The following is a 10,648-nucleotide window of genomic DNA, read 5'->3' on the forward strand; positions in this document are numbered from 1 at the left end:
CGGGATGTATTTAGAAAACTTCTTCCATCCAGCTGTTGGTGGGTTTGGTTTTGTGTTTACTGCCCTAGCCTGTCACTTTTGTCCCTTTTCAGAATCCTTAGTGCTGGTTACATTTACGCGTCTGTTGGACACACAGCATGGATGTTCCCAGGAGGCAGGGGCCTGGAGTCCAGAAGCTACAGGCTGCGGCCGGGACACCAGCGATGCGGGTGTGATAAGCCGGCAGGCCGTCCGGCCCTGATTTCCAGAAGCTCAGGCCCTTCCTTCCTGCAGAGGAAAGGAGCCCCCTCCCATCCCTGCACCCCCATGTCCGCCCCTGACAGCACAGCTGCCTTGGGTCCCTTCTGGAGGAGGGAGCTGTGGTTCTGAAGGGGAAGGAATTCGACTTGCGAGTTGAGTCATTGTTTCTCAGCTGTTTGACCCAGACTGTGTTTTCTGCGCAGCTCAGGGCGCCCAAGACCTCCCGTTCCCCTTCGAAAGCGCGCTGCTTGCCACCGCGGCGCCCCGTGCTATTTTAGGCCCTCTGTCCAGCCCGGTGTTTTCGGTCCTTGCGGTTTTCTGCTGTGAGTCAGTTTTCATAAGAAATTGTGTAGGCAGCTGGGGGTCTGCCTTTCCTGAGACAGGAAGGGACAGCGAGTCCTTGACCTTCCGTGAGGTCCTGAATTCCTCCAGTGCACGGAGGCGGCTGGCAGCCAGAGTCCGTGTGCATGCAGGCCGGGCCAGAAGCAGTGGTGGAGGTCTGGGGTTGGGGGTGGGGTGGGGTTGGTGTTCCAGGGGCCCTGGCCGGCGAGGGATACCAAGCCAGTTTAGGAGGTGAAGTTGGTGAACTGGGCTGGGGCTGATGTCTGTAGTCTGGCTCCCTTCTTTCTTCTGGTGTTCCGTTCCTGTGTGTCAGAGGAAACAGACAACATGTCATAACCACTTTTGACAATTGTGTTCTCATTTTAAACCCTGGAGCTGTTTGCACAAAGATGTCCTGTGATCTTATTAGCTCCCCTTCAGCCTTCCTGATTAACTGTCCCTGCAGACTAGGATGTAGCTGCCACCACCACCTGGGGGCCTTCCAAGGTTTGCTTCTTGCTTCTCCCACAGACCTGCCTCATCTGTGCCTCCTCTTCTCTACAACCCTCCGTGGCTCCCCCTGTGTTCCATAGTGCCTCCTTCCGGTAGAAGCAGGAACGTGTGAGCCACGTGGTTAGTTTAAACATTTCTTAGTAGCCACATTTTTAGAAGGTACAAAGAAATGGATGAGAGGAATGGTAACAATGCATTTTGCTTAACCCCACCTATCTAAAATACTGCCATTTCCAATATAAAAAATCATGAATGAAGTATTTCACGTGAATTTTTTTTTTTTTAAATCCAGGGGATATTTTACGTTGACATCATCTCCGAAATTGGATGTTAATATTTTGTCAGAAACTTTTGCTCTAGATGCAGAGCCCGTTACAGTTGCTGTTGGAAAAATAGATTCACATAGCCAGCGTGCCCCTTGAAAACTTAATGTAAGTTTTCCAATAATTGTATGGTGTATTGGATTTTTTATTTTTATTTATTAAATTTATTATTTTATTTATTATTTATTACTATATTTATTATTCATTTTTATTATTTATAATTATTATATAGTATTTATTATTATTATTTTATTTATTTTTTAGTTTTGAAGAGAGAAGTTTAGAGCATGCGAATGGGGAGCGAGAGAGAGAGAATCTTAGACTCCAAGCTGACTACAGAGCCCGACCTAGGGCTCGGTCTCATAACCCTGAGATCATGACCTGAGCTAAAAATCAAGAGTCAAGACATTTAACCAACTGAGCCATGCAGGCATCCCTAGATTTTACATTTAAACCATTGACGCTTGAAATACAAGTAAACATTCAGTTCCTGGGTCACACCAACCACACTGTGAGTTCCCAGCAGTGGGGTGTGTGTGTGTGTGTGTGTGTAGCTGCTGGACAACCATATTGGGACAGCCTAGATGGAGAACATTTCCGTTCTTCCAGAAGGTTCCATTGGGCAGGCTTCTACAATAAAGCCCAGACACCTCCATAGGGCTTTCACATTTCCTACAACCCGGCCCCAACCTGTTCAGCTTTATTTACTGACTGTGTTTGACACGTGTCCACTTTCCCAAGTGTCTCCCCCTCCCGCCCCAGAGAAATCTCCTCTTTTGGTCTCTGCTTAAAAGCAGAGAGCTTCCTCGAAGGAGTCTCCCCTTCTTCCCGCGGCAGAATTAACTTTGCCTCTGCTTCCCATGGGTTCTCAAAGACCAGGCAGAATGTGGGGGGAAGAGGTGGCAGGCCCGTCCAAGGCCCTGCACCGTGGCGCGCTGCCCTGGGAGCTCATTGCCCCGTTTCTCCTGAGGCAGGTTTGAATGGATCTTCTAAGGCTGCCTTAGCCCTGCCCCTTTAGAAAAACAGCCGCACAAAGAGCTGCACTGTGTCCTCCTCCAGCTGCCCCGGGGCCGTTGCGCACGGGCCACAGCAGGAACACACCCTCGGTATGGGCCACGAAATTCTAGGCGGGCATCGTAATTCTAGGCGGGCATCGGCTGTCCCCAGTCCCTGGGGGAGGGTGGAGGCAGGAATGCGGGGAGACAGCTTCTTTGCCCTCACAAAAGGAAATCTGTGCCTGGCTCCTCTGATACTCCGTTTTCAGAATGGGAGCTGGGTGTGTGTGTGTGTGTGTGTGTGTGTGTGTGTGTGTGTGTGTGTGTTGACTTTTTAAAAACTAACATGGGGTGCCTGGGTGGCTCAGTCTTTGAGCGTTTGCCTTTGGCTCAGGGCATGATCTCAGGGTCCTGGTATCGAGCCCCACGTTGGGCTCCCTGCTCGGTGGGAAGCCTGCTTCTCCCTCTCCCGCTCCCCCTGCTTATGTTCCCTTTCTCGCTGTCTCTCTCTCTGTCAAATAAATAAATAAAATCTTAAAAAAAAAAAAAAAGGAACATACAAATAGAAAAGTGCACACAATCTTCATTGTACCGCTCGTTCTCACACGGTGGGCACGCCAAGTGGCCGCCCCCAGACGGGGAACAAAGACAGGAGCAGCCGCTTATAAGACCCCGCACCCCCCCCCCCCCGACCAAGCCATTACAGCCTGCGCTCCCCACCCCTGCAGGAACACCCGCTTCTGCGCCTTCTGGCCCGGGACTCATTCTGCTCGCTTCTGGATGTACAAGGTGTCACATCAGGGTGTGCGTCTCTGCCCTCCGGCTTCTGTCACAACGACACACTCTGTTTGCCATAGTTTGTGGTTGAGTTTGAATGCCTTTGTCTTTTCTGGCATCTAAAATGCTTTTAGTAAAAACCGCAGTGGTTCGAAAGAAGACAGTACTCCGTGTGCAACACAGGCTGTTGGCTAGTTCTGAAGTGTGAGAAGAAGCTTCTGCTCCAGTTGGCGTGATGTGTGTGCCCTTGGGATTTTCCTAGGTTTTGAGGATTGGAGCTTGTAACTATTTACCTGTTAGCTTTATTTAGGGAATCCCTTCTTAAGGTGATCGTTCCTGGCTCTGGGAGAGATACTAACTCCCCTTTCTGGCCTTTGGACAAGGCTGGACACAAGCCACATCTTCACATTTTCTTTGTCCGGTAGAAATTGGAAGATTCGGGTGGAAAAAGGAGCCGGGGTACCCCTTGCATTTCTGATCCGGTGTCTTCTGGTTTTGCTTTAGGTAAAATGTCTGTTCCGGGATCCTACCAGGCGGCCGCTGGGCCTTCCTCGGTGCCAACCGCGCCCCCATCCTACGAAGAGACTGTGGCTGTTAACAGTTACTTCCCGATGCCTCCTGGCCCGGTGCCGGGGCCGACCACAGGGCTGGTGACGGGCCCGGATGGCAAGGGCATGAATCCGCCTGCCTACTACACACAGCCAGTGCCCGTCCCCAACGCCAATGCAAGTAGGTGCCACCTCCCGCGTCCCCCTAACCTCTCCTTGGCCCTCCACCCTGGCTTTGGGGACTCCGCAGCAGTCAGGGGAGCCACAGACCCGACCTGCCAAAGGGTCGAAGCCGAGTGCCGGTCAGTCCGGCTTGACCCCTCGTCCTGGAATGTGCCCCCCCCCCAGTCTTCCAGGTTCCACGTCTGGGAGGCTCGCGCCTTTTCCCTAGCAAAGCACAGTCCCAAGTCGGCCAAAAAGCGATCTTTCGGTGCAAACCACAGAGGCCCACCAACAATCCCAGAGAAACTAGGGGTTGGGAGTTGCTTTTAAGGGCCCCCAACCCTCCTGCTGAGGCCTGGCTGGAGTTGGGGGTGGGTGCAGAAATAGCCAGGAGTTAGGCACCGCCAGCCTGCCCATGTCGGCAATGGCTTCCCAGCCTTCGGGCAACTTCTTGGTGGCCTTGCCCCCTGGGATTTCCTGCTGCCCAGGTGTGCCCAGGTGTGCCCAGGGGCACCCAGGTGCATAGCTGATTCAGTATCCCAAGCAGCTGAGGAAGTACTCGCCAGCTCAGAGGGCAGCCCTGTGGGTTCACCGCCTGGCACCTCAGTTTCCCCGCTTGTAAAATGAGGCTCATCAAATGCCTCCATCAGTGGGTTGTTCTGATGAAATAAAAGTTCTGTGAGTAATCCTTTGATAAAAAGTGAGCTATAGTCATGCTCGAGTAACTTTGACCCTTCAGATAGAAGAGAACAAGGTGACTTCGGGCTGATTATGCTCTGATCGATAATTTATTGCACCAAAAAAAAGAAAGAAAAGACTTTAATACAGTTGACATGTAAAGGGTCAAGAATGCTTAAATACCGCTTTTCTGGAAGGAGAGTCTTTCTGGGTCTTTCTAGCAGTATTAAGTTCTGTTGGCTTGGACAGCAGTGAATTTCCCCTAACGCATACATTGTAGAAATGGCATTCCAGCATGGCGGAAAGGAACAGAAGGAAGTCACTTTGACAGAAATGCGAGCTCAGACAGCTTTGCCAAAACGCAAAACCATTCTGAATGCAAAGGACTTCGCGATTTCTGTCACTGTGGGCTCTCCTCTGGTGACTGAACACCTATACATGTTTTCCACACGGTTTTCTTTTAGCCTGATTTTATATTCTCGTTTCATGGGTCTGATTGATTCCTGGACTCCTCGGCAAAGGCCAGGCCAGCGTCCCCGGCTGGTGGGCAGTCACCGGCATTATCTCTGGGCGTGGGACTGAGTCAGGAGGCCCGTGTGCCACGAGGGAACTGTGTAATCGAGGGTTCACTGTGTCCCAGAGTGTGAGCTGTCCTTTACTGTCCTTATCTCGTGGAACCCCTGCACCACCCCTGTTCCTTCCATTTTTAAAAAAGAAGAGCATTACGGAGACTCCTGTTCCCTCGTGTTAGTGCACCCTTGCCGGGTGTCTGATTCGGTGGGGTCACTATAATCACAGTTGTCCAAGCGTCAGCACTCACTCCGGACTACTGTCACTGCCCCAGACAGAACCCCCGTCCCCCTCCCCTGGCCGCTGGCAACCACTAATCTCTGGATGAAGAAAATTAGGCTAAAACCCCGTCATCTCGCCATTTCTGGAACTACCATCTGCAGACCACCTTCGTGGAACCACACAGGGAGTGGAAAAAGCCTTCAGGGGACCCTGCCCGGGACTTGCTGACTTGGCCTGTCCTAGCGTCAGAGGCAGGGCGGCAGGGCGGCGGGGAGGGGGTCCCAGAACCTGCATTAGCAGTAAGCTCCCCACCCGATTCTGTGGCTAGCGGGTTGGAGAGCCTGGTGGTGATGAGCCAAAGCCCCGCTCCGGGAACTTCTCCCCGTCTCATGGGGGGGGAATTATTATTGAAAAATTATCATTTCTCAAATGATCATGCTGGAAATGTGCCACCGTTTTGGTAACATACGCGTCCTAGAAAACCACCGGAAGTGTCTCTCGGGGTACCGTTGAGTGGCATTAATAAGCACGTTCACGTTGTGCACCCGTCACCGCCTTTCTAGAACTTTTAAGTCTTGTAACATGGAAACTCTGTACGGGCCGAACAGCAGCTGCCCGTGGCGCCCCCTGCCCTGCCCTGCCCCTGCCCCTGTCCCAGCCCTAGCATCTACCAGCTCTTCTGTGTGAATTGGATGACTCCAGGTGTCTCATAAACGTGACACCCTGCCGTGTGAGTCCTGTGGCTGGCTGGCGTCACTCAGCATCACATCGCGAAAGTTCGGCCTTGTTGTAGCATGTGTCGGAATGTCCTTTTAAGGCCGAGCGAGCCTCCGCTGTCTGGCCAGCCCCCTTCGTGCTGATCCGTCTGCTCACTTGTGGACACTTGTGTGGCTCCCCTGCTTTGGCTCTTGTGAATGGTGGGTGGGTGAGCCCCCCGTGGAGACCAGGCCCCCACCTCCTGGTTGTCAGCTGGACGCTTGCCCCGTTCACTCATTGTCCAGACCTGTCCCCCCAGTTGCTGTGCAGACCGTGTACGTCCAGCAACCCGTCTCCTTTTTCGACCGTCCGGTCCAGATGTGCTGTCCTTCCTGCAACAAAATGATCGTGACTCAGCTGTCCTATAATGCCGGCGCCCTCACCTGGCTCTCCTGTGGGAGCCTGTGCCTGCTGGGGTAAGTCCAGGGCCCCTAGGCCCCCAGGCTCCTCCTCTGTTCCTCTCTTGCAGGATTTCTCCACCACAGCTCCTCTATCTATGCTGGGAGGGGTGGGTGTGCACTGCTGGGCATTAAGCCACACCCCCTGGCCTCTGCTCTCAGTGCAGGTGGCACCTCCCTACATGTACATCGTGCCCAGAGGAGAACCACTGGTCTTGAGCATAACAGCAGCTTGCAGGTCAAAATACCTTATAGTCATCCGTTTGACACTTCTTACCCTTTTGAGACTCCAGGTATTTTTCCTGTTGTCTACACGGGGAAAGTGTGTCTTTTTGTCTGTACCAAGGGTACTACATTTAAAAAAAAAAATTTTTTTTTTAAGATTTTATTTGTTCATTTAATAGAAAGAGAACACAAGCCCTTGGAGCAGCAGGCAGAGTGAGAAGCAGGCTCCCCGCTGAGCAGAGAGCCTGATGCCGGGCTTGATCCCAGGACCCTAGGACCCTAGGACCCTAAGATCACCACCTGAGTCGAAGGCAGACGCTTAACCATCTGAGCCACCCAGGCGCCCACCAAGGGTGTTATATTGAAAGAGATCATGATTTTTGTTCTGAGAGAAATTTGAGGAAGCATAGTTTAATTTTTTTCCCCCCAAACAGATAAAGGCAACCTCCTTATTCCTGGCTCTGTTTTCTCCCTGGAAGGAAACGGTGTCTCTGCATTTCTTTTTTAGGATCTCTGGCCTCTCCTACAACTGGCTTGTTCCTCACTGTTTGTGGCTTATCTCGAGAAGGAGCGATATTTCTCTTCCTTGTTTGGAAGGGAGGCCCCAAACCCCAGAGAGCTTAGCTTCCTTGAGGACACATGTTCAGTGTGGGTAGAAAGCAGAGCAAACAGGTTTCTTGGCACTTGACTGGATCCCTGTCCTGCCCAGGGGACTGCAGTGAAGGCTGACCTCTCTAGTCCCTGGAGTGAAAATACGAAATAAAAGTTGATCGTCCTTGGACATTTGTATTAAAACTCATTTTTATCTTGGAAGCCAGGGAAAGACATGATGAGAAATTTTGAATGTCAGCCTCTGCTGATCTAGCTCACAAACCGAAGCAGCTTTTCTGTCCCTCCCTCCTTTTTGTCCTTAAATGTGGCATTGTGGGTTCAAATTGTAGCTCCCACTGCTGTGTGACTGTGGGCAAGTGACTTCCCTTCTCTGTGCTCCAGAGAAGCACAGAGAAAACTGAAAACTGGAGGTAATAATGCCCTCCTACCCAGGGGGGTGGGGGAGGATAAAATAACTGAATATGTATGTCCTGCAGCTCAGAGCTGTGGGGGGTTTTTTGGTTTGTTTTTTGTTTTTTTGCATAAGAGGGCGGTAAGGATTAGAACTAATGCCCTGTGGCCGCCCTAACTTGAACTTGGGTAAACTCAGGCAGTAGGAGGAAATTTTTTTGCGTAAGATTGTTTCCTTATCAGGCTGTGTCCTGTTTCTGCTTTATGCAAATCAATGTCTTCCCATAACTTACTGATCTTACTGGGTCTTTGTGGTGGTCGCCCTGTCCTTAGGCAGGGAGCCTGGGGTGGGGTCCCCTTATCAGCATAGAATCCGGTGGGACCAAAAGGGGCTTGTTCTGAATAGCAGAAGGCCCTCACTCCCTTCCCTCGGGAAATTCCCAGGTTCTTGGAGCTAATTGCCAGGAAGTGGGGACAAAGACCAGACCTGTTCCTTATTCTACCACAGGCTGTCTGGGGCTCCTGCCTGGGGGCGTGAGTAATGGGTTACGTAGATTGAGAGATGTTATTTGGGGAATTTTGTTTGGTGATTACTGTGAGAAGCGCCCTCTCCTTTTGGACAAGTAATCAGTCTACATGGGGGGTGGGGGGGGGACACGGCAGCTGCAGCCCTGGACCCAAATCCAGCCCATTTTATTTTGGTTCGTGGGGAACAGACCACACCATCTGTTTCCAGATGTAGCAGAGTGTAGCCTAAAATATGTACTGTCTGGCCCTTGACACAAGAAAGTCACTGGCCCCAGTCTAAGACCTGGAGACACTGAGCTGACCCAAGAGTAGCAAATACCACCAGGTCAGCGGGTCTGAGAGAACAGGCTGGGCATTGGTTCGCGCGCTCGTTGCCTGGGTGCCGGTGACAGATAACTACACGGTAAAACCAGACAGATCTATTCTCACAGTGTTGGAAGCCAGAAGTCCGCAGTCAAGGTGCCGCCCTCGGATGACTCTGGAGGGCAGAGAATCCGTCCCCGCTGCTTCCAGCTTCCCGTGGCCCCGGGCGGCCCTTGGCTCGTGGCTGTAAGACATCAGTCTCTGCCTGTGTGTCCCCTCCGCTTCCTGTAAGGACATCTGTCATTGAGTAGAGGGAGCCCCCCTGGCTCTTCCGGGATGATCCCAGCTGGAGATCTGCAGAGACCCTGGTTCCAAGTACGGTCAGAGCCAGTGTTTCTGCGGGGCTGGGGCCGCCACGTGGCACTGTGACCGAGGGTGACGCGCTCATGTCTGGCTCTTTGTCCCCTAGGTGCATAGCGGGCTGCTGCTTCATCCCCTTCTGTGTGGACGCCCTGCAGGACGTGGACCACTACTGTCCCAACTGCAAAGCTCTCCTGGGCACCTACAAGCGTTTGTAGGACTCGGCCAGACCCGGAGGTCGCTGTACGCTGCCGGAAGTGCTCTCCGACTCTCACCCCGTCCTGCCCTGGTGGGAGTGGTGTCCCGCCTCGCTAGGCTCCTCTCTCCAGGGTCTTCACCTTCGTGTCTTCTTTTGGGGGAAAAATATCGCAAAAGTAACACACCTCCAAAACCCCAGAGGTCGCTGCTCGGAGTCATGCACGGGACCTGCAAAGACATTCACCCCGAGTGCTGGTTCCCGCCTCCGGTGACACCAGGCCACCCCACGGAACTGGGACCGTTGCCCCATCGGGATCTTCCAGTGATTGGCCACCGGCCAGCTTCACTTCTTGCCTCCGTGGGCCTTTCCAGGGGCCGGTCTCAAGCCCAGAAGCCACAGGTTGCCTGCCTTTTCGAGACTGTTCTGGCCCAAATACGGCTGACCCCACCTTCAGTGCCTACGTCCCGCTCACCTGTTCCCACGGCTCACGATCTCTGCCTTACCAGGGAAGGGCTTGGCTCGCAGAGTCTCCCAGTGCGGGCTTTTCAGTAGCACACAAATTCACTTTATTCTTCATTCCTTTTTAAGTGCCAGGAGGAGCTGTCCCCCCCCCCCCACCCCCCAGATTCCCACCTGCCATGTGTGCTGGAGACACAAGGCTGGATCCTACCTGGGATCCGCCTCCCTCCGTTCTCCGCACGATCCGCTGCCCCTTCCGGGGAAGGGCTTTTTCCTTCCAGAGGAATTGTCTGTCTTAACCCTGTCTGTGACCTCCTTTTGGTCTTCAACACCTTTGGACATAATTTTGAAAGGAAGGATTTATAGATAGATCCATTTTTCTTGACCATATGATTGCTACCACTTTCCTATTGGTTGGTGCATTCTTTGTTGTTGTTCTGTTTTGTTTTTTGGTCCTTAACAGAAAACGCGATGGATAATTTTCTCCACTGCTTCTACTTGGGTTTGGTGTGGTTCTTCAAAACCTCTCTAATGGGACTCTTCAAGGGGGGGTCCCCTTGGGGGTTTCTGGGGGAGTCTTTAGAGAGAGGGACGCACAGGGCGAGCACATCTGGGTACCACAGTGCTAGAGAGCTTGGGGACCTGTTTCAGAGGAATCTAAATTCTGATTTTATTTTTCAGAAATACATTTTGTGGTAGGACATCAGGAGACATGATTTCTAGGACTCAGTCAGCAAGCCAGCAGTCTCGGTTAGTTGCTGTGTCATCTTTGAAAGCAAGGTAAAGCTGGGCTCGACTTTACAGAGTCCCCGTATTGATAATAAACAGACACAGGGAATGCACGTGAATAATATTCTGTAGAAATCAAGCCTAGATGTGGAACGAAAATCTGTATATTGGCAAAATATCATAGTGGTAATCAGTGATCCTGCTTATCCCTTCAATGTTTGGAAAGTTCCAGTAATTATTTTTGCAATGAGTACGGATACTACGTAGTACTTTGGTGTTCTCTGCTTTTGAAAAAAATAAAGTCTTCGGTTCACCCGGTGAACTATTTATCAATTCTTAA

At 51.9% G+C, this 10,648-nt stretch overlaps 1 protein-coding gene across 11 annotated transcripts in view; it reads left to right on the forward strand.

The window, feature by feature from the left end:
• Window positions 1-10,648, forward strand: part of LITAF (lipopolysaccharide induced TNF factor) — a 104,204-nt gene extending 93,556 nt beyond the window's left edge. For 7 of the 11 annotated variants that reach the window (XM_082714107.1, XM_082714111.1, XM_082714110.1 and 4 more), the window contains 3 exons: window positions 3,674-3,898; window positions 6,365-6,521; window positions 9,031-10,648. In XM_082714107.1, the coding sequence (XP_082570233.1) occupies window positions 3,674-3,898; window positions 6,365-6,521; window positions 9,031-9,139 (491 nt within the window). In that variant the 3' untranslated portion in view covers window positions 9,140-10,648. Of the gene's footprint in view, window positions 1-1,027; window positions 1,195-1,366; window positions 1,506-3,336; window positions 3,407-3,673; window positions 3,899-6,364; window positions 6,522-9,030 lie in introns of those variants that run through there. The other 4 variants (XM_082714114.1, XM_082714117.1, XM_082714113.1 and 1 more) reach the window with 4 other exon arrangements.

This window comes from Mustela nivalis (assembly GCF_964662115.1).
Source record: "Mustela nivalis genome assembly, chromosome: 19".
Lineage (NCBI taxonomy): Eukaryota > Metazoa > Chordata > Mammalia > Carnivora > Mustelidae > Mustela > Mustela nivalis.